Genomic DNA, 25,010 nt, shown 5'->3' with positions numbered 1-25,010 from the left:
TAGTTCAATCTTTATTTAATATAAGAATGAAGACCACTAAGATCATATTGTTGAACATCAACAAAAGAGTCACATGTCTGGTACACTGAATTACACCTGTAAACCTCCTCAGGATATGAAGCAACCCGTATTTCCCATGTTACAGGATCAGGGTGTATCCAAACAAACAGTAACACAAAGCCCAGAGAAGTACAAGGAAATTATTCAGTCTGTACGATTATTAAATGAAACCAATCCTGGCAAGAAGTTGCCAAATGGCCCCGCAGGATCGAGATCCTGCCAAGGACAGAATAAAAAGCGACAAGACCAGTAAGAAATGTTTATGGTCCTCAGGTCCACCCAATGGGAAGTCTGAAAACAATGGTTGGCTGAGATTTGGTGTTAGTATTAACTATTGTATAAGTATAAGCTGTAAGATCGGGAACTGGATGAAGTATAATTACACCGGTGGCCTGTGATCGGATATGCTGTAACTTAATTTATAGGCGCAAGCATATTCAGGAAAATGTATGCTTATTTTTTCTTTAAAGAACTTTTATGACAAAAACTAGTTATAAAACTTAAAATTTTAATTAAACAAGACATTAAGTAGATTAGTGCTGTTGGTTAGTAGCCTTATTTTTTTAGGTTTAATTACACAGAATTCATGATAATTTAATGTTTTTTTATAGGGCTGGGTATCGATTCAGATGTTCCAGATCGGATCGATTCGATTTCGATTCATAAGCTATCGGATCCGTTTCGGATCCGATTCTCGGACCGATTTTTATACTCAATTCTTGATTCAACTCAATGAATATAGATTTAATACAAATACTTTATTTATATAAAATAAAACAGTGAAAATAAGTTTACAAGTGGGTAATTATTAAAAAAAAGAAATTAAGAGCTACCAACCTGTATATTACATTTTTTTATTTTAGGTACACTTGGGTACATTAAAACTCTAATTTTCAAATGCATACAATTATGTTAAATACAATACAATTTGATGCAAGATGAAAAATGTATGCTGAAAAGTCAAACAGTCGCATTCCTTGATCAAACAGGATCAGGTTATTTAAAAAAATATATTGTTTCGTTTGCCTTTGAGATTCGATTTTAATCGACCATGTAAAAAAAAATGATTAATCGAAAAGTCGATTTTTTTTTGCCCAGCCCTAGTATTTTATAAAATGTCATAAAACTGGGGCCCCCCTGGCACCATCTCACGACCCCCAGTTAGAGAACCACTGGCATAAAGCGTCCATACTTGTCCACGTCAATGTTGATTAAAGTATTAAAAACTTGAAAAGTGTTAAATGAAGGTAAATGTAGAACAGATAAAAATGTGCGACTAATTGCAATTAATCACAAGTTAACTCATGACAATCATGCGATTAATCTGGATTTAATCTAGATTTTAATCGATTGACAGCACTAATTAAAAAAATAAAAGGCTCTAAAAATAGACTCTAAAACACTTTCAGTAATGTAAGCCTGCATATACAGAAATTTGACAATGCAGTCTGTTAACTTATGACAATATCTATTAATAGACACATGGCTTTGAAATATTACATAACTTATATTTACTCTAAAAGCAGTGCAGTCTCTGGTAAACTAGACAAACTTTTTTCACCTTTTTCCATGTAAATATTTATGCACTGTTAACAAAACTACTGTAATGAGAAACTGCCATCGAGTTACCTCTGACAGACAAAATCCAAACATACTTTTCAAATTGATGTCTCCTGGCCAACATAATGACTGAATGTACCTTTTCTATTCAAAGTTCTGAGTAGGAATCTTGGCAACAGTTGCTACAGCAACCCCTCTGGCCTTCATTCAAAGAGATGGCCTGCTGAGGATAAAGTGTGTGGTGGAGGCATTGGCAGGAATTTAAGCACAGTCATCTACTGTGTGTGTGGAACAGCCTGTTGAGAGAAACTTTTGCGTCTTGTAAAATCCATATGTTAAGGGATTACAGTAAATCATCTAACGATATACAAGTTGCAGTCTTGCTGTGTGGTCGAGCTGAAGATTAACTTCTTTTTGAAAATAGTTTTATCAGTGATATAAAAACAATACGATGCACTTATACTTAAGTTAAGGAACATGTATTTCTGAGAAGTGTTGTGACCCTAATTTATTGCACTATAATATTCCTTTAAAGGTGCAAAAGAGGATGTTTGTTTTATACATTTTTGCAATATTACTTGAAACTGTCTTTACTAAATGATAAAAGACTATTTATTAGCTGCACTGGAAGTAATAATATTAATATACGTCATCTGTGCACAAGATAGGGCCTTAAAAACATCAGCCAATTGCTCATGCGTTCATCGCATAAGCGATTGGCCCTCTGGGTTGTCAATCACTGGCATTACGTTCCTTGTGAGAGACGTGTGCGCTCCAGTTACTAAACACAGGCAACGCATGCGCATAGCGCATGAAACTCCTTCTTAAGTTTCATTTTGTTTCATTGTCGATCCTGCTTTCCTCCTCGAATTTGCACCACGGTAGAGAAGTATATTCAAGTATATTGACGTTGTTCTTGTACTGTAGTTGTAAGGCAGTGACCAGTCTGCTACATAGTTGAAATGGGAGTAGCGTCGACTGATCTAACGTTTTAACGTCTTATTTGTTTATTATCATCATTTCACATAATGAATCCACTGACGCGAGTCACGCGACACAGCATTTGCCGGTAGTAAACAAACACTCGTGTTCAAATATTCGTGCACGAGTTTTGGAAGGCGTTCCCTAGAAATGGGAGTGAATGGGGTGAAGGAGGGAGGCTGTTCTTACGCATGCGCTCATTTAAAAAACTCAGCAACCGTTTTTGGATTCTCAGTCGCCGAAAAACATCCTCTTTTGCGCCTTTAAGTCTCCTATACAGGTGATGAAAATATATTTTAGTGACTGAGGGTGAAACAGACAATACTTTTTACTGGCCCGCACGTCTCTCACACTTGCCCCAGGTCACCTTTATGTTGAGCCCCAATTACACTCCAGTACAGATATGTTTACATTTGGTACCTTTGAGGTACTATTATGCAGTCTTTGGTACCTCGGAGGTACTTATATTAACTTTTTAAATGCAAAAGTGTACTTTTTGAAGGGGTACCGCCCCAGTGACAGCTAAGGAACATTTCTGACCATCTTTTCTGACGGTGTTGACATCTTTAATATTGACCCAAGTCTTAAAAAAAATTCCCCCCACTACGCTGCCATATTTGCAACACCTCACATGCCCAAAGTCCCTCTCCCAGAGGATGACATTCTTTAACAGTTGACGATTGGCTCTTAAATACTAGAAGGCGGAACTACAGCGGCCATATTGACCACTGCGATCTCATTCATATCAATACAGTGAATGAGTCTTGGTAATATTAAATATCTTTATATTGACCTTGTCAGGCCATATCAAAGATTGAAATCAATGGCTGTGTCTGATAGCCCACCATATATTCATTAACTATTCACTACATTAGTCCGCTAATATAATCCACTTGAATGAGTGAACAAAAAAGTGAATTCGGACACTAGCGCCGGAAGCACTACGGGTGCCAACTTGAATTGGCACGCGTCTTACAGTGAATGGGGTAGCGGTTAGCCGTTGAGTACATAGATGTATGCATATATTCGCCATTTGAGAGCTCCACATATGTAGACGCGTTCGCCATATTAGAATGGGTCTGATTCAGATGTCACTCACAGCTTTTTAGGATACATTGCGCAGCCTCTGGTTGTAAATCCTGCTGAAATGTATATTCCCAAAAAAAAAATGGGATAATTTTTCACGGTTGAGAATGTGTTGTTTGTATACTGTATATGTATTAGTATTAAAGATTTTTAAAATACACTAACTTTAAAATGTACTTTAGTGTAAAGTAACGCTTTCAGCTTGGTGTATTCTGTAGGCAGTTATAATGTTTGGATCTAACATAACAATTGATAATCATACAGGCTTATCACTAAGGTTGTGGGCGCACAGTCATCACGCACCAACTTGGCGTGGTTGCCAGATTTGCGTAGCAAACAAATCTATCTCAATTACCTTTTCCCAAATAACAAAACCTTCCTTTCATAAATAAAATAATATCATCTTAATATTGACAGCCGATGAACAAAATTCTTACACATTTACAAGGTTCCCACGCCTTACTTAACTTCAAAATCAATGACCTTTCAAGGACTTTCTAGGTCCAATATCCTCAAATTCAAGCACTAAATGTGGGGACACATTTCAAGTGAGAGCAAGGTTACATCATGTTACCTTTTAAGATACATTGTTACAGTTCCCTTTCGTCTGAATGTGTATATCAAATTTAACCAATGGTGAGGCTTAACGACAAAGACAGGTTGACGCGGGAGCCAGGAAGTATATCGCTATCTAAAATATAGCCAAAGACGGCGTTACAGGGATGCAGAAAGTATGGCAAGGGAGACGCAGCATCTCATTCCCTTCTCAGGGAACAACACGTAACCGAGACGTTTTTATGTGTCAAACACAACTATGCAATAAAACATTTTGGTATGAATCAACATTCACATACAGAAGATATAAGCATTTAAAGCGAACAGTTTAGCACGTGTGCTTAAAAGTCTAGAATTTTTATGATATTATCCTACACTACACAGGGAATAATATGGATTTTGTTCCAGAAAACTTCTTGCATAAAATAGATTTAAGCACTTTCCATGACCTGTATCCATGTATGTATATTTTCAAAAACTTCCCAGGGCCTTGAATTACTTCCCCCAGATTCAAAAACTTTCAAGGATTTCAAGGACCCGTGGGAACCCTGCATTTAACCTGCGGGAAAAATTACATAAACAGTTTTAAAGTTATTCGGAAACCACAAACTTGACAACACTGGTCTACATATCACCTTGGACCGTTCCAATATGGACTTGCATATAAGAAATAAAAACAGCTGCTATACTTATCTATGTATGTATATTGTATACATCGTTTGTACAGTCATTTCCGCGGTGCATTATGGGTTTGAATAAGTGCACTTGATAATGTCCACTATAATTTCGGACACCACTACAAAATGGCTGTTCTCTTGACTTATGAACTTCAGATGTAAACTTACAAGCCTTCGAAAATTTAACAGCTAAGTGGTTTAACGGTGCAAGATATGTTTATTTAAAATCTGTCTGAAAAGCACAAATATCGCAATATTCTGTAAACATCATTCTTTCTCTGGCAAAACCTTAACACTTAAATGTCTAAATATTTAGATTAGAAACTCTACTGGCTAGTTACTTCTCCAAAGAATGCCAGCAGGAGCATAGCAACCATTAAAATTATGTATTAGTCATTATGCAAAAGCAATATTAAGAGACGGTTCTCGAATACAATACACACATCTCAGCTTGTATTCATCATGACATCATCTGACATCATCATGCGCACAACTTCACTGGCAGATACTATGAGAAAGGAGACACTGTGGTCCCACCGCCATCATAAATTACAGTTACATTTTGACCATAGCAGTCAATGCTGGAGGAACCCAACAAGCTAAGCAACTTAAAGTGATTCAGCTATATTACAAGTGGGGCCTTCTTAGGTTTTAGGTCAAATATCCCAGCAACCTCAGTCAGTGTGGGCGTCGGCCAAATTCCATCTTTTTCAAATGAATCAACCTACGTGCCAAGTTGCATAATTTAAAAAAACTGCAAGTGATTTCAATGCATTATGCTGAAAATAGTTAACATAAATATGTGTGAAGATTTCAGTTAAAATTACACATGTGAGTTTCTCTAACATTTAGGTTGGTTCTCAGGACAAGGGACATGTTTAGAATCTTTTGGGTGTCTTTAAAGTATATACAAAATCACTAGAGTTAAAACTGACATCTCCCTTTACCTCTGGGATAGGTAACTGGGGGACACGCTTAGAAATCTGCCATATATACCCCCTCTACTATTCATGCTAACTTAAACATTAAAGAAAGTGTGTTTGTGTGTGTGTGTGTGAGAGAGAGAGAGAGAGAGAGAGAGAGAGAGAGAGAGAGAGAGAGAGAGAGAGAGAGAGAGAGAGAGAGAGAGAGAGAGAGAGAGAGAGAGAGAGAGAGAGAATATTATGAACATGTATAGGAAAGGCTGGGGCTAGTTGTCACAAGTAGGTATAATAAGGGTTTTATCAAAGTACGTCTTAGGTTTTGAATGAATACTTGTTTTCATTTTCTTTGACATTAGCATTTAGTATGTATCCAATACCTAATCCTATTCAAATTTAAAATAAATAATATTTTTAACACAATAAAACCTCATTGACATAAATTAATTGAGGAGTTAATTGTATAATGAAGATAGATTTTAAAGACGGGGTGCATGATTTTTAAAAAACCTTTTGGAAAAGAAAGTCGGGCCGAGTACCAAAACACACTTGTAGCCAATCAGCAGTAAGGGGCGTGTCCGACATCGTTGCCGGGGTTGCGTATGTGTGGGGCGGGTCTATCAAAAAAAGGTCCAGATTCTATTGGGGTAGGGGCGTGTTTGTTTAGGTGATTTTAAATGTCAACATTGGCTTTCAGAGATCATGCACCCCGCCTTTAACAGAAGTTCGAACTGTGTAATGTCAACAAGGATATTGTGAAAAAAGGTGTCACACGTTTTTAAAGAGCACCCATTTCATTGCTTAAAAAAACGTTATTTTGTGTATTTGGTATAATACAATGTGTTGGTTTATGGTTAAAAACACATTATTTTCCACATACCGTAAATTTTTGTAGCTCCAGATTTCACTCTTTTCCTAAAATGCATGGATTTGAAAAGCTCTGTGTCCCTGATTGGCCAGCTAATCTGTACGTTGTGATTGGCTTGAATACCTCTGACGTCAGCCGGAAACGTGACGCTCCATGTTTGAAAGATTCGGTTGCTGACAGGAGTTAACTTACAGGCTGTGAGTCCGAAGCGGGAGGAATTATGATAATGTCGGTCTTCTCCACATCACCAATCCAGGAAGTAAACTGTTGCCTACAATCCCCGTGTTTGTTGTAGTTCAAGAAAAGAGACTTACGTTGGAGACGATAGCTCGCGTCATCGTTTACTTTGGGGTATGTGCCTTTTGCATATCGTTAACATGTACTAATACACATTTACACACCAAAGGAAATTTAAAAATGTGAATCGGACAATAGGTGCTCTTTAAGGTCCCACTGTGGGAAAAATCAGGTTTTTATTGTTGTTTATATGTCTTTGTTGTGCAAACCATGTGCAAATTCATCATTCAACACCATGCTTGGTATTTTCTCCATATTCCGGTTAAAAAATGCATGGGTTTCCAACGTCACAATGTAACCAATCAAATCAACAAAGCTGAACGCCAGGATCTTAATTGCCCATTCTGACAATTTACCCCATATAGTGTTGTATATAAACCATACTATTGGACCATATTTTAACTGAGATGTGTATTTAATCTTTTAACCAATAATAGTAGTATTGTAAAGCATTTTATAGCAATGAATTTTAAAGATAAATTGAAAAATATAAAAAAAATATATAAGTGAAAAGCGTGACAATCTGTTCTCCCGTTCACCCACATAGATTTGTGTAACCACCTCTGTGCATATAACAGAAATTACATAAATATTAGTATGTGTGTGTACACTGATATAATACCGTACAGTGTATGCATGGTGTTCACATGCATATACGTCCAGGGTGCATAAACATAGATGCAAATAACACAAAACACAGAATTTGAACACCATACCCATGCATACTCGCATGACATGGATGCCCACAACACAGCACCACACAAACAGAGAGCCTACAGCTCACTTGATTGAGCATTGCATTACCAATGCAAAGATAATAGGTTTGATTCCAGCATCACACTGATATGCTGATAAAAATGTATATCTTACGCATTGTAAATCACTCTGGATTAAAAACGTCTGCCAGATGCATACATGTAAATGTAAACTGGCTCGTTGCCAGGCGAACCAAAACTAGGTCAGTGTTAAGGGTCACAGTTCGAGAGTATCTGAAGTGCATATAGTCACTGTAAATGCTACAGCTGGTGAAGGTGTCAGGTTGGACACATGAGCAGGGGCTTGGCTGGATGCAGCACCGGAGACGTGAGAGCACTTTGTGCATCTCTCCGCGAGAAAATCTTGGTCAAAAACCTGTGTATAGCACACGCATTAGCGAGACTCTCAGCTGTTCGTACGAATCAACAGGCTTCAGAACATGAATCAATGTCACGACCGACAAAAGGCTGTGCCACTCCCGCGCCAGCCGCGAAGCGCAATACCCGGCGCGTCCAGAGGCGATAGTAACGTAATTAGGGAATGTGTTGAAGGTGCGAGAAAAAGTGACAGGTGAAGACCTATTTATTTCAATGGGGATTCCTCCCTCTCGTGCACAATAACCCAGACACGCCGTGCATAAGGGCGTTGAACGTGCCAAAGCTGCTGTCTGCATGCATTCATAATTATCACAGTAGCTTTTGAGGAACGCATCATTATGTATATATTTGTTACATTGTATACCTATACGATGTGATAAATGGGATGGGTGTGTTGCATATTCAAATAAACTGACACTGAAACATAATAGGACATAAGGATTCGGCTTACGCTGCTACCTCGACAACTCTAGGTGTAACTGTGTGGACGGGTGATAGATGCACCCGGTAACCAATTTCACAATCATCCATACACTACACAGCCATAAGAACAAAAGCATATGCACGATTTTTACATGCAAATCTACCTGTTTTGAAAAACGGGTCCGTGTCCGGATCGTTCGGTCCATCCTCAGCCCCCTCGGCAGAATTCATCATTGCCATCATTGCAGAATATGTGTGTGTTCCCACTGATGGTGCTAATAAAACGGCGGATCTGAGTAATCTATGTGTGAAGATCACCGGAGCGCGTGGCCGTCTCCATTTGCGAGCGCTCGTGGTTGTAGAATAATGACAATGATGCGCGAGGTCCTGCGCGCGGCGATACTGTAACCAGCGCTCCACCGGGCGCTATTGTTTGAAGGCTGGCCGCCTCTGCGAGACGACCGCTGAGGGAACCCCGACGCAAAGACGCGCGAAAAACGCGCACGCGATGTTAAAGCACTTCTCGTAAAATCCTTTATTCATTCGGCCGTAGTATATCCCTCCATCCGCGCGACGTTTCACCGAAGCCAGCGGTACTGTACTGTAGATATAATGGCAGCGCTCCCCCACACCGCTTACAAATTGCCTCCCACAATGGGTTCCCACAGTATTACAGAAGAAACAACGCACGAAATTCAAAGAAAATTTTCGGTTTAGGAATAGTAGATCTGGCACGTGAGGGGGGTTTCTTTATAGTGATGCTGCATGGAGGACTGGAGCAAGCAATCTGTCCCCCTGATGCGCTCCGGCGCTTCTAAATAATGGGGTGTGTGTGGGTTTTCAAGAGGCCGGAGAACCCCTACCATCACCATACGGTCGTGTTTAGGAGAGGCATATTAATTATTAGAATCAATGTACTGGTCTGAAATAGTTTTTTTTAATATATGCATTTTTTAAATGAAAAAGGTACCGAATTTATCGAAATGGTTATGATTTCACAAAGCATGCAAGTTCTCAAAAGACAAGGCTAGTGACATTTACGCAAATGCTTTAATTCAATGCGTGCGCGTGTGTGTTTTCTGCCTCGAACCCATGACGTTAGATAATGCAATGCTTTACTAAACTACACGAACAGTGGGTTCAAAGTTGGTGCTATTATAGTTTATAAAAATTACTTTTTTAATGTATAGTTGACATTGTTACAAAACTATGCAGTATGTATATTAGGATAGCTGTTTTACGACAGCAGAAATATTTATTTTTTTCTTTGCCAATCAGCGCCGTTGTCAGTCACCACGCCCCCTTAGAAATGAGCGAGAACGTTTATTTAGATATCACAAGTATGTTTGAACTTTGGCACAATTGTGTTGTTCCTGGAGGTTAAATACTCTGTTGGCTCTAACCAGGAAATTTGGTCTTCCTGTGATTCATATTTTGCTCGGGGAGATTTCAACATATCTAGAAAACAAACGCATTTTGGTTTTGACAAGTGCTGAATGACGCCGTTAACCAAATAAATAAAAACATAAACTAAAAAATATATATTTTTGTGAATATAAAAATTATTTTTTTGTTCTACAACCGTAACAGTTTCTTAGAGATGATATGCATTAAATTGCTGGCTCGCAGATGGTAGGCTCGCTGGCGCCCTCGTGAGGAATTATGACGTCATAACAACCGCAGTGATTTCTATATTCAGTATTATTTGTTAGCTTGGCCTTTTCTTTGAAAAAAAAAATCTTACTAATAAATCTTAAGTAGGTTATGTATTAAGCTAGTTATCTTTATTATTTTACATTTCTCCAACTTCATATGGGTTTTGCTTGTTTTGTTTGTGGTTGGTCTAGACCAGTGTTTCCCAATCCTGGTCCTCAAGTACCCCATCCCAGAAAGTTTTAGATGTCTCCTTATTTGATTTAACTCATCAGCTTGTTATGGAGACATGTTAACCATTTTGGAAGGAGGCCGATGAGTGGAATCAGGTGTTTTAAAATAAGGAGACATCTGAAACTTTCTGGAAGGGGGTACTTGAGGACCAGGATTGGGAAACACTGGTCTAGGCCCTATTATACTCTTATTATGGCTGTAAGTCCAAGAAAGATGTTCATACCTCCAGAACTGTAATTCTCAAAGGATGGACCAAGGATGCCATCAGAACCCAACCAAAGGACGTCACTGTGTGGGCAACTCAGTAGAGAGAAATCAAAGTTTAACATCACTTTACGTAGATACATTTAACCTGCTGAGAAAGCAGAATGCAACGCTTTAATTCATGAAAAATTCATGAGAAAAAATTCATATTCTTCAGACTATGCACGAAAAGTCTGCGTCTTATAGATACTTTACATCCTTAGTCAAGGGAAAACTGGCAGATGAACTCTTGTTCAACGTCGACTGTTTTGATGAAAAACTTGGCTGGATGAGATTCTTTGCTCTGAATTGCAGATGTCTGGGTGAATAAAAACAGTAAAATCACACACAAGGTTACCTGACTCACGCATGTATTTGGTTGATTACCGTGCAATCGAGGAAATGAAGTATGCAAAATATCCTGATTGTTGTTAACACAAAAAGTACATTTGCTTTTGTATTCAATCAAGAATGCCATGCTTGGTTTATTCTAAGCGATGACCTCACCTGTGTTCAGCCTGATGCTTATTTGCCAGTTAAAACGTTTATTGACCTGGATTAAGAGGTTGACACAGTGCTTGCTTACCTGAAGGCACAATCTTGAGTGAAATGTCATCTCATCCAAGGCCGTAGTTATGGAGCTGCTGTATGAAGGCAGGGGCCCAACTGTCCTCCACAAATTCCATGAATTGGCCCTATGCATTTAAACAGTGGCACTTATCTCATTTCTTAAACAGATGTAGTTGTTCAGAACATATTTATAAAGACAGATTATCCAAAATAATATAAAAATTGATCTGCAAGAACTACGACCCAATATTTCAGTCAACATAAACTGATTTATGAGTGTGTTTTGGTCACTTCCCCGATTAAACCTTGCTGTCTCTCTCGCTTTCTCTTTCTCTCTCGCTCTTATCACAGGAAGGCGATGATGGTGTCTGATTTCATCAATAGTCGTAAAGTGTGTTTGGGATGAGCATCTAATGGCATATCCAGAGGAAGAGCTCTAAATGTAACCTCATCTACCCATTTCCTAAGAGACACTAAACACCCAGGTCGAAAACTAGTGTTCGGCGTTCTTCTCTATCATAAGACTGGGCATGAGGCAGGCTACCTGGCACTCTGCCCTCAAATGTGGTCATCGACTACACCTGTAACAAATACGGTTTAGGACACCACTTATGCTAACTGACACCCAAATAATCTAATTTCAGCCAAATTAAATGAAATACTGACAAATCGACTCCTATCACAGATACTCGGTTTGTAATGACGGTCTGTTAGGCTGTAAGCACGTCAGTCAAGGGTCCATGGACCCTTAGGAGTCCATGAAGATGTATTTGTAGATTTGTAGCCTTCAGTGATGTGTTGAGATTCCTTAAATATTTACATTTGTAATATATTCACTCAGACGCTTTTATCTAAAGTGATTTACAAATTACGCATTCAACATATTTAATAACTAACAATTATTACAAAACAAATTTAATAATTTAATATTAAGATAATATATCATTAATCCCACACAAAAAGCTGTAATATACTTTATAATTTAGTATAGTAAACTGTAGTACTGTATATATTATAGTATGCTATGTATACCAAAGTATTCTGTAGCATAGTTAACTGAATTAGTAAACTGTGGTAAATATGGTAGTATACTTTAATATTTACTATGATAAGGTTAAAAACACTACAGTATTAAGGAATGTTACTACAGTTTATTATGGTAAATACTAAAGTATACTAACTTACACGTGGGATGAAAGAAACAAATGTGTACGTGTTAAATAAACAAGCAAAGCAAACCTTTCCAATTGAAGCTCTGTGTCAATTTTAAGACGTCTAGAACTTACGCGCGGGCAAATGATGTTACCAAACCGCGAATTTTCAGTAATGATTGATTATTTGACGGCTTCATCTCCATAGAAACACATTTCTGGCGTTCAAAATTGGCTTTCATGGGCGTTTACCAAGTCTGTGAAAACCATAGGCTATCGTATAAATGATTGACATGTCTTTAGACCAATAAAGGGAAAAATCTGTGACGCGAGTTACTGTGATGCACCAATGAAATTTCGAATCAAAAACTAACTGTATTTTAATTGGTCAACAGCACTCGGCTTCCGTTTTGAAAGGCGAACTAGGCGATTGCATGGTGTGGCAGGAAGATATTTGTTTTGCTTTTCATTATCCCCAAATTTTGTATTAGTGCATATTGTTTTTGGAGTCAACCCCTATAGAATAACTATAGAAAAACAACGGTACACTTTATTAGCGTTTTATTACAATGAAAAATTATGACATATGCGGCATAGTATATAAACTTGGTGTATTTTACAAATTCAATCAAAGTTAACTTGGACCTCAAATGGCAAGACAAGGAATTTCAAGACCAAAGGTAATATTTGTTTTTATTAATACTCTTAAACAGTGTTTTATGCATGCTCCCTAACTCAGTGCGTGTGCAGGTGGTCTCATCAGGCAGGCTTACAGGCTCTGGAAGGGGACACATTTACAAAAAGAGGTAACTTAAACCAGATAAAAGAAATCCTGATCACACTGCATCAGTTGCAGACCATTTTAAGCTAATTGAATTTTATTTAGGGTTACTGCGAGATCTCTGCCACCTCTTGAACCTGCATATTCCCTTTATTCTACGGATTCAGAAGATCAGGTGAGTAAGTTACACATCTTTTAAAAGTCTTATGAATTGCATAGTATGGAGGCTAAATGACAATCTTATCCAGGTGACAACAATACACATGGGACTAGATCGATGTGCTGCTTTACTGAATGGGATACTTGAAGCTGAACAAGCAGGTTGAATACTTATAAGCACAGTGAGGTTTTCATTTAAACATTAAACCATGGTGAAGTAATGACAAAATATACACACAACAGAATCAAAGCCGAAATCACCAGGAGCGAAGACCACCTTTAAAGCCAAACCCAAGAATTTATCAAGAAAGACAGACAAAAAACACGAGAGGAAGACAAACACAGGCCCTCATGGAAAGAAAAAGCCAGGTAATTCCCCAAATTCAGTATACTTCAATATTTTATCTAAAAAGTCTTTTGTTGGATGTGTCTTTCACATTTGAAAAATTTCTTACTTTAAGATTTCTATCTTCTGTGGATTTTTGTGATTTAGCATAGTATGATTATAGTGGCACAATAAAAACAAACTAAATCGCTGAGGAGTTCAGTGAGAAAGGAAATAACCAGGGTTTAAATTGGGCCGGGGCCGTCCGGGGCTAAGCCCCGGCACATAGGCTGAAGGTCTCGCTCTGCTCTTGCCAGTGTACCTGCTGCGCTGGTGCGCGTGCACTCGCTGCGCTGGTATGTGTGCACTGACGTGAAAGGGAATAATGCGTTTCCATTCATTATAGGGCATACTCACCAACGCAAGTTTAACGATTTGCGCGAGTAGATTACATACAAAGTCAATGCAAAGACGCAACCAGGCGCGTCCTCGCACAGGGCGATGCAAATGACGCGAATTGGGCGGCGCAATTGCCGCGAAAACACGCGCCTTCCCCTTTAAACGCGTCTTCGCGCAAGTTATGCAACTCAAGCGAAAAAACTCAGAACTGCAAGAACGCGCTCTCACACAGGATAATTTGACATTGTAGAGGAGAGAGCGAGAGAGAGAGAGAGAGAGAGAGAGAGAGAGGTAAGAATGGTGCCCACGTCGAGAAAACTTAATAGAAGACTAGAAACGTGTAAAGGATTAAAGTATTTGTCACTCATTTAATTACAGTATGTTAACTGAATAACACTGGATATAACTCATTGTATAGGCATAGTTTAATAAAATAATGTATTTTGATTACACAAATCAAACCTAACTATATGATTGTTTTAGCTGCTGACCTGCATAGGGAATCTCTATGGCTAATTTATAAGACATGTAAGAGTCTTTTGTGGTATCTTATGGCTAGAATTATTCAAGCAGGTTAATTCTTTTAACTTCCTTTAAAATGTGATCAATTGTGCATAATGACATGTGGAACAAATGGATATAGGGTGTCAAACTCATAGATTTGCATCATTTAAAATTCAGATGCTCTTTTTAAAATATTTGTGGTCAACCTCTGGCACAGCTTTAAAGCTGAAACTTATCAAATCCTATCAGAGGTCCAGAATGTCATTGAAACACACCAGTGGCTTTGCTGTCATCAGTATTAAACATCTTACCCCTCGAAGTACGCCTCCCCGCACAGCCCCCCCACATAACAAATCCCAATTTAACCCCTGGAAATAACATCTTTGATGTGTCAGTCATTCTAAATACTTGCATCTTGAGATTTGTCTTCACACATTGTTGGAGGGTTTGACCATTCTTTACTCAAGGTTAAGAATATTTTTCGGGTGAATAATAAGATCAACAAAAATATGTGCTTTCGGCCAAAAACTTTTCTTCCAATGCCATTCCATACACACAACAGGTGTTTTAATCCCACATAATTAACTACTCCCCATCTCACATGACATTCACTTAACATTGCTAATACATAATAACAATACGTTTTATTTATAAAGCACCTTTTCCAAGCTCAAGGTCACTGTACAATAAAGTAAGCATAAGTACATCAACATACATAAATACAATATTTTACAAGACAAAACTGTCGTGGATTTTTTCAGGAGAATCAGAGACGGTTGAGATGTAAAATTCTCTTCAAAATATTTTATTAAAGAATTGTGTCAGACAGCTTGAAACACAATACTGGTCATAGGGTGTATACACCTGCATTGGTAAAATGATGATCACAATGACTATGACAATGACCCCGTTCTGAGTTTTTCAGTATATTATATAGTGGTCCAGTAGCCCTGCCTTTCTTTCACTCTGTACTATCCCAATGCTCAGCAGACTCCTGCCTTTAGGCCCCTTAGCTCCTTCTCATCACTCATGACAACTTGGTGATGCTGTGGCTTTATCTCTATAACATTCCAAGCTGGTACATAAATCCTCCCATGGGTGGTAAAACTCAGTGTCTTTGTTCTCTAACACATCATACAACTATTTCGCTATCCTTACCAAGGACACCCTTATCTCCTCCAGGCCTAGCTGTGGAAAAACACTGTCATGGCAAGCAACAGAGAGACAACTTAATTCATTTAGACCTCAACAATATAACACATTAAAAGTATGCTTTATATAAAACATTTATACTAAGCTTAAGATAAAACACTCAAAATTTCTCTACCATAAAACATACACAAAGATACTGTACATGGCTGCTACAACGATAATCTTTACTATAATAATTCTTTTAAGTAAGATTAACCTTGTTATGATAAATACTCAATACATAATCTTTAATTTGATTAACCTCAGTATGATACTTGATAATCAGTACTATGATTAAAGGGGACAGAGAATGAAAAACCATTTTTACCTTGTCTTTGTTGAATAATGGTAGTCCACCCACATTCACAAACATACAAAAAGTGCTAAACATCTCAGTCTCATAGAAATTCCTCTTTTAGAAATGTCAGCCAGAAAACGGCCCAATCTGAAAAACTGATACTTATGACATCACAGGCATCTCACTGCCCCTCCTCTTTAAAATAATTGGCTACATTTTTTAAATGGCAGCAAAGTCAGCCAATCAGTAATGAGATTGCATGTAAGCCAGTAGGGGGAGCCAAATAGGTGCAAAACCACTTGTTTAAAATCCCCCACCCTAATAGAGCTATCTGAGAGAGGCTTTTAGGAAGCTTCTAAGGCATTACAGACCCAAACAAAACATTTTTTGTCTACGTGTCACATCATAGAACAAGGATAAATACTCCGTTCAATCATTCTATGTCACCTTTAATACCAAGTATGATTTACCTTTAGTATGATAAATACTTTGTATGATAATCTTTAGGATTAACCTCAGTATTATACTTAGTATGACTTCATACTATGATTGATACTTGGTATGATTAATACTTTGTATAATCAACCTTAGTATGATAGTTCATACTTTGATTAATACCAAGTGCGTTTTACTTCAGTATGATTGATACGTAGTATGATTAACCTTAGTATGATAAATACTTGGTAACATAATCTTTCGTTTGATCAACTTTCATATGATAATCCATACAATTATTAACCTCAGTATGATAGTCCTTAGTATGAATTACCTTAGTATGATAATCCTTAAAGGGGTAGTTCACCCAAAAATGAAAATTCTGTCATCATTTACTCACCCTCATGTAGTTACAAACCCTTATAAATTTCTTTGTTTTGATGAACAGAAAGGAAGATATTTTGAGAAATGTTCATAATCAAAATATTCGTGGACCCCATTTACTTCCATAGTATTTGTTTTTCCTACTATGGAAGTGAATGGGGTCCACGGATGGTTTGATTACAAACATTTCTCAAAATATCTTCCTTTGTGTTCATCAGAACAATGAAATTTATGTGGGTTTGTAACAACATGAGAGTGAGTAAATGATGACAGAATTTTCATTTTTGGGTGAACTATCCCTTTAATATGATAATCCTTAGTATGATCAACCTTTGTATGATAATCCATGCTATGATTAATACAAAGTATAATTAACCTTAGTATGATAAATGTTAGTATGATTAAAGGCAGGTTGCATGATCTCTGAAAGCCAATGTTGACATTTGAAATCACCTAAACAAACACGCCCCTACCATAATAGAATCTGGACCTTCTTTTGATAGACCCACCCCACACATACGAACCCAGGCAACAATGTTGGTTAGTAGACACGCCCCTTACTGCTGATTGGCTACAAGTGTGTTTTGGTTCTTGGCCAGACTCCCTTTTCCAAAGTGTTTTTCAAAAATCATGCACCCGGCCATTAACCCTGAAATGGTAATCTTTAGTATTATAATACTTTGTATGTTAATTAAGACATAATTTACATTTTTGGGAGAACAATCCCTTTAACACTATGGAGCAGTTTCCTGAGCAGGGCTTATCCTAGTCCCAGACTAAAATACAGGTTTGAGCTGTCTGAATTGAAAAAAACACCTTTTTCTGACTTATCTTAACATATATCAGTGCCATTGTTTTGTCTCAAGATATACACCAGTATTTGTTTTTTGTTTTGTATGTTTGTAAAAACTTCTTACGGTAAATGTCCCCAAAAATAACTAAGGCCTAGTCCTGGAATAATCTAAACTCTGTCCGGAAAACCACCCCTAAATTAATGACAAATACTATAAAAGTGCAAACTGCTGATTCAAACCCTCAATCTTACATGTTTTAGTTCCAGTGCAGAAGACGATTCTGTCTGCCAGCTCGAACGCTGGGATCAGAGGGGTACATGATGCAAGACTGGCCACTATAACAAAAGCAAAACAGATTCGGCAACACCCATTTCCACCGGCCCACTCGCAGCCTGATAACAATAAACTCTCTCCTTTGGGTAAAAAAACGCACTCTACAACAACTGACCTTGAATAATTGTCTTTAATAATGTTCATAATCTATGAACATGAATGAAATTTTTCATTTTAACCAGTGCCCTTATATGATCTCTATCCTGTTTGTTCATCTTTGTCCAGGTGGGGTTCAGACATCCACTGTCTTTAACTGTCGACTGACTCAATCCACACCTGCATTGAGCCCACAGAGACCTGGTTCAGCACAAAGTGAACCTGTATGTCTATGATTATATTATTACATCAGAGATTTAATAATGGCAGTGCACTAACATTGTGTAGGCATGATGGGATAAATTTGCATCGACAAGCATTCACTGTGGGCTGGAGACGAGTAACCCAGCATGTTGCTGTAGATATAAAACCCAACCAAGTGATTATCAAAATGCTGACGTGTTTGTCACGATCATGAATGGTTAGGATAGAAACTCAAATTTACATAAGAGAGAGTTTATTGCTTATCTCTTTCACTACTTGAATTTTTCTCTTTCTCTGTTGTTTAGTGTGTGCAAAACCGTAATAACCCATCCGAGGAGTTTAATCATGCCAACCCGGCTCAGTTTTCCTCTTCTTTGCCCATGCCACCAGCAGTCCAAAAGCAGTGTCCAGTCATTGTCCAGTTTCCTTTCCAAAATGGACATTGTATTCCTGTAGAACAAGGGGTACCTTTGACCACGGTCCCAATCTGTGATGATTCCCAAATGGGATCTGTAGGGTCAAGCGTCCCTTTGGCATCTTCCACTGGAAACTTAAGCTGCCCTTCGATGGCAGTGCCAGGAACACAGGTGCCCGTACAGGCCCATGTTAGCCAGGCTCAGTCTGATACAAATGGACAACTGCCGATGCTTTCCAAAACTCAGGAGAGGAATTTCTCTATGGAGAGTTCAGAGGAGAGTTGTGGTGGTACCAGTGCAGAAGAAGACAATAAAGAAGAACATGATGTGGTGGACACCACACCTGTCAGAGATAAGGAGAAAAGCACAGATCTGAATTACACAGCCACCAGTCCTGAGAAAACCACCAGGAAGGTTATGACTGTCAGATATCTGCTGGGAGAGCTAAAGTCCCTGGTCGCCAATCAGGGTGAGAATGTTGCTATTAATGTTGCTCATGGGGATTTCTTTAAGTATTAAGCTCTGACAGTTAAAGGGACAGTCCACTTTTTTTTTGAAAATATGCTCATTTTCCAGCTCCCCTAGAGTTAAACATTTGATTTTTATCGTTTGGTTATTTTTTTTTGTGCGATGCTAATGGTCTAATCAGATTAAATGGATTATGCTAAGCTATGCTAAATGTGGCACCGACAGACCCGGAGATCAGCTGAATGGATTCCAAAACAGTAAAAATCTAATGTTTAACTCTAGGGGAGCTGGAAAATGAGCATAAAGTGTCCCTTTAACTAGTATGATGAAGTTTGCAGTATGATAATTCATGCTCTTACCTTGGTTCGTTTCAGGCTGTTCGTATCTCCAGATCTGATTTATGAAACGTGATATCCTATTTCAAACTTGAGATGGATGTCTGATGTACTTTCAGTAACAAAATCAAAAATGGAGCACTTAGTTGTTCCTGGGGTCAAAGGCGCATTGCAGTGCTGGTTTTGTTTAAAGAGAATTTCTAAGCAGATGTTGCTGTTTTCTGTGCAGACAGTGAGGCTGTGCGTCTGATCTCTGAGCTGGAGCAGAGCATCTCGCTACTTCCTGTCATGGTGGGCAGCACTAACATCCAGGCTGAGATTGCACTCGCCCTGCAGCCACTCAGAAGTGAAAACGCACAGCTGCGCAGGTCAGTGACCCCAAGCTTACGCAGAATCCAACATTTTATCAGCTACTGAATGGCATTTAAAGCAACAGTTCACCCAAAAATGAAAATTCTGTCATTAACTCAACCTAATGTCTCATGTTTCCTCCTCCTGTCAAACACAAATGGAGATCATTTTATAAATATCCAACTGGGTGCATTATGTACAGTACAATATAGGGTGGTTTCCTGGACAGGGATTAGACTAGTCCTAGACTAAAATAAATGTAAGCGCTGTCCAAACTGAAAACAACTTGCACTGCCATATCTTAAAGGGGACAGAGAATAAAAAAACATTTTAACCTTGTCTTTGTTGAATAATGGTAGTCTACCCGCATCACGAACATACAAAAAGGGCTCATAGAAAATAGAACTTCCTCTTTTAGAAATTTCAGCCAAAAAACGCCCCAATCGGAAAAACTGATGCTTATGACATCACAGGCATCTAACTGCCCCTCCACTTTAAAATAATTGGCTACATTTTTTGAGTGGCAGCAAAGTCAGCCAATCAGTAATGAGATTGCAAGTTAAGCCAGTAGGGGGAGCCAAATAGGTGCAAAAGCACTTGTTTAAAATCCCCCACCCTAATAGAGCTATTTGAGAGAGGTTTTTAGGAAGCTTCTAAGGCATTACAGACCCAAACAAAAAAATGTTGTCTACATGTCACATCACAGAACAAGGATAAATACCCCGTTCAATCATTCTATGTCACCTTTAAAATGCATCAGTTTCCTTTGTTTTCAAAATGCACACAAGTAATGTTTTTAGTAAGGTATGTTTGTTAAAACATAGATATCTGCAAGGATGTACAGTATGTGCAAAGTCCCTTTAGGGAAGTCACGCCACTTGGCGGCCATGTTTGCAACGCCTCCGGGCAGTTATTCTTCAGGTCTAGTTTATTGGGGAAAGACCGATATCTAAAACCGTGTTTAAAACATATTTCTGAGCAACATTTATAGCTGACGTCAACTGTACCATAACTTTTTTTTTAAACTAAAATTGCGCTAAAAACTCATTTTTTTTTCAAGGTCATTGAAGCTACCGTCCATGCTGCTCTGTATCCACCTTTTTTTTACCCTGAAGTCAGTCATGTGACGTATCCGGTTCTTAAAGGAGTAGTCCACTTTATAGATGGGGCCCATTGACTTTCCATAGTATTTTTTTTCCTACTATAAAAAGTCAATGGACCCCATTTCTAAAGTGGACTACTCCTTTAAGTCTGACGTCATGCGCCACTCCAAGTCCAACCGTTCACAGATGTCATGCCAAAAACACCCGATCCGATCCTAATTTTTATCTCCATAACAAAATCCGAGATGACCAGACAGATTATGGGTGCGGGTTCCCACATACACATTCAGCTCTTGTGCGTGTATTATGTTTAATACAAATGTTTTGTAGAGATTTAGTGCGTTTGTACAATCTACTATGTTATTATGCCGGTCTTCCTGGATTTCAAAATAAACATTAACAAGCCAGTCAAAACGTCACACTCGTGTCCCTTGCAATACAACTCCCATTAGCTTTAGTGGCTCACCAGAAGCTTTACACAAAAGCGCCCACATTAACGCCAAAAATAAGGTGGATTGAGCCCTTCCAGATAGTCATACGTCTTTATCAATTTATAATTGGTTCTTTTAACTGGAAGGCAGGGGTTCCTTCGCCGGTGCGACCATATTGAGAATTGCGTAGTCCCTTATACATAGTAACAGAAGTGTTATATCCAAAATCTTTGGTAAAGAAAGTTATGTGGGTTGAGTAAATTATTTCATTCTTGGGTGAACTATTCCTTTAACATTTAGTTAGCATTGATTATAATTGAGTTTGGGGATGTCTCCTAGGCGTTTGCGAATACTCAATCAGCAGTTATTGGAACGTGAGAGGGCAGAACGAAGGGCCAGACCTGCAGACTGCAACATGGAGGGTAAGTGACCCTGTTCTTATTGCTGTCATTAGGAACTTGTGAAAGGACTGAATGTCTCCGGTTCTGGCTCTTAAAGCTGACACTTCATTAGCTAACTTGAAACGACTCTGCAATATTACATGTCCTTGGGAATGGGAAACATCCCTTAAGAATTTAAAGATTATGGTTACTGATACTCTTTCAAATTATTGGTTCAGGTTCCCCCCAGCAGTCTTTTGCCAAATAAGACCATTTGTAATTTTATCAATGTAGTAAATTTTGAAACTTTCCTGGCGGGCCATTTCAGCATCCCAGTATGATTATACATCTAAGTGATAAGCTATGTGCTCCTGTATAGCTCAGTGAGCATTGTGTTCGCAGCGCAAAGGTCAAGGGTTCGAACCAAGGGGCAACTTTCCGATCTTTTTTCGAAATGTCTTAAACAGCAATTCATCCCTTTGCTGCTAGAGGCTGGCTCCAAAAGGGAGCAAATTACCATAGACCTCAATGTTATAATGGGCATCTTAAGAGCAGAAAAAAAATGTTTACAGCCTGGTACAAAAATTGTTTTTGGTCTGTATAGCTAATTTTGCCTTTTATGACAACTGTGAGATTTTTTAACTCATCTGTTTAAATTACATTAAGACTCAAATTTCTGCATAATTAAGGTTGTAAGTTGTATGTGTGTGTGTTTGTTTGGCTATGTTCCAGTGGTGGCATTGCAGTCATTGAACCTCACTCTTCAGACTCAGTTAAATGAGAGCCACAGAGAGCTCCAAGACCTTCAGCAGGAGAACATGAGACTACAAAAAGCCCTGGAGAACAAAGAAAACAACTGGCAGCAGCACAAAGCGCAATGCGAAACGGAGAACAGTCGCCTAAGGCTGGGTTTGTTTTTCTCTTTGTTTGAATCATGTTCATACCTGGAGAAAAAAACAATAAAATGCTTAAAATAAATCTCAGAGTAATATGTCACCTTACATACCATAACAGAGGTGAATGAGGCATTAGCTGAAATGCAAAGTTGCCAGAGTGAACTCCAAAAGTGTGAATTTGAGAAGACTGCATTGACTCTTAGTTTCCAGCAGAGGGAGGGAGAGATCAGCAGACTACAAGAGATCATCCGGTAAGAGTTACGATATACTGTAATCACTTCCTCAATTGTTATTCAGTGAATAAAGCATGTAACAGAAAACATAGGTGAAACACTGCTGTTTTTCTTATACACAGAAGTTTACAACCAAACCAGTTAATATCCCCCAAATCCTCTCAGCACCTGGATTTGCCTCAGCCAAGCTCAAAGCTTACCAGGAGTGTTCTGGAATTGCATGAAAATGCACAGAAGGACACTGGCGCATCAGACAAACTCAACAGCTCAGTAAAGACCTACCTTCAGACTCTGGAGGGGACAGGACAGGCCTCTTCTCCTCACAGAGCACACATATTACAGCCAGCTTCACCTTGTGGTGGAAAAGAAAGAATTATACCATCAGATAGTCAAGTCTGCTCTCCAAAACTCCAAAAAGAGATTCACAAGCCGATCCTGGAAGCCATAGCTGAGAATGTACCTCAGTTAGCAGAGCAGAGCATGACATCTTTTGCCCCTTTAAGAGAGACTTCAGTGGGGCTGCATGGCACTGGAATGCCTCATAGTATACCTTTGTGTAAAGAGCTGATCTTGGCCAGGAGTCAAAAGCAAGATGCAGGGCTGAAAAATATGAGCGGTTCTTTTGGAAAGCTGGGCATCTCGGATACTCTGCACATGCACAGTCAGGAATCAAGATTCGATAGCCAAAACAAGGGATTGAATGAACACCCGCTGCAATCCCAGCATGCCCGTCGGTGCCTGAAGTTGGATGTCGAGCGACCTTCAGTGATGGAGAGCACCTTCGCCTCTTGTGATATAAAGTCTTTAGCATCTGATTGGAGCGTAAACTCCTGGACTACTTTTAACACACGAGATGAGCAGAATTTCAGAGAGGGTCTGGCAGCACTTGATGCCAGCATAGCAAGTCTGCAGAGGACCCTGAAAGCAGATTTAAATAAATGACGGTTTAGCAGTTAGGATGTGTGCTCAGTGTTTTTGATTGTGTTATGTGTAATGTATAAATGGTTTTAAATTTACTTTTGTTTTTATTAAATTATTTTTTTTAAATCCAAGAAAATATATATTTTTCCTTTCTGTACTTTTTTCTTTTAAAGGGGACATTTCACAAGACTTATTTAAGATGAAAAATAATTTTTTGGTGTCCCCAGAGTATGTATGTGAAGTTCTAGCTCAAAATATATAGATAATTTATTATAGCATGATAAAATTGCCACTTTGTAGGTTTTAGCAAAAATGTGCCATTTTTTGGGTGTGTCCCTTAACATGCAAATGACAATGAGCTGATCTTTGCACTAAATGGCAGTGCTGTGATTGAATAGTGCAGATTAAGGGGCAGTATTATCCCCTTCTGACATCACAAGGGGAGCCAAATTTCAATGACCTATTTTATACATGTTGCGGAGAATAGTTTACTAAAACTAAGTTTCTTTGTTCTTTTTCCACATTTTCTTGTTTGATAGAAGCACCGGGGACCCAATAATAACATTTAAACATGGAAAAAGTCAGATTTTCTTGAAATGTCCCCTTTAAGATTACACTACCCTGCTGAAAAAAAAACAATAAAACCATTACAGAAAATTGTAATGGTTTCCATTAAAATAACAATAGGAACCATTAGCTTTTAACATTAAAACCACTAGACTGTAGTGTGTTTTGGGCCATAAAGAACCAATACATACCATAAAACACCAACAAAGACCAATAGACTGTAGTGTGTTTTGAGCCATATTCCATTAAAACCACTAAAATTCCCAATAAAACCAATAGAATTTCTGTGATGGTGATGGTTTAGCAGGGTACACCTCATTTAAACCAAACCATAATAAATCAAATAGTTTTGAACTTTGACCAAAATACTCACAATCGCACAGTATGGCTTTGCACATGTTTTTAAACGTGATTTATTGTTTTTTTTTTTAATAATAAATAATAATATGATGATGATGATAATACCCAACAGGCAAGGATAATAAGCATCTCCAATAATTAAGGAAATACAATTTATTTTCTGTATTATAATAAATGAATCACGTCAAAAACAGAAAAGCGCAATTTACAATAATTATTTACAGTATTACATCAA

General features: G+C 38.3%; 2 protein-coding genes across 3 annotated transcripts in view; one reads left to right on the top strand and one right to left on the bottom strand.

The window, feature by feature from the left end:
• The window catches only part of kalrnb (kalirin RhoGEF kinase b), a 136,999-nt gene extending 127,647 nt beyond the window's left edge, over positions 1-9,352 (bottom strand). The window contains exon 1 of the mRNA XM_065293678.1: positions 8,725-9,352. Coding sequence (XP_065149750.1) covers positions 8,725-8,803 — 79 coding nt within the window. The 5' untranslated portion in view covers positions 8,804-9,352. The remainder of the gene's footprint in view (positions 1-8,724) is intronic.
• A 3,427-nt stretch (positions 9,353-12,779) lies between these two features.
• On the top strand, positions 12,780-24,007 carry ccdc14 (coiled-coil domain containing 14). Of its 2 annotated transcripts, none has more exons than XM_065260207.2 (13): positions 12,780-13,091; positions 13,162-13,217; positions 13,298-13,367; positions 13,441-13,513; positions 13,595-13,720; positions 17,942-18,100; positions 18,240-18,334; positions 18,620-19,199; positions 19,763-19,901; positions 21,758-21,840; positions 22,531-22,707; positions 22,813-22,945; positions 23,050-24,007. In XM_065260207.2, exons 1-13 carry the CDS (start codon positions 13,062-13,064, stop codon positions 23,867-23,869), a joined length of 2,541 nt encoding a protein of 846 aa, XP_065116279.2. In that variant the 5' UTR covers positions 12,780-13,061; the 3' UTR covers positions 23,870-24,007. The 2 variants fall into 2 exon arrangements, with proteins under 2 accessions (XP_065116279.2, XP_073671449.1); XM_073815348.1 differs by having other exon boundaries at positions 13,151-13,217.
• The last annotated feature ends 1,003 nt before the right edge of the window (positions 24,008-25,010 follow it).

This window comes from Paramisgurnus dabryanus, chromosome 7, assembly GCF_030506205.2.
Source record: "Paramisgurnus dabryanus chromosome 7, PD_genome_1.1, whole genome shotgun sequence".
NCBI lineage: Eukaryota > Metazoa > Chordata > Actinopteri > Cypriniformes > Cobitidae > Paramisgurnus > Paramisgurnus dabryanus.
The sequence above is the reverse complement of the archived record's forward strand: the minus strand, read 5'-3'. Positions and strand labels throughout refer to the sequence as shown.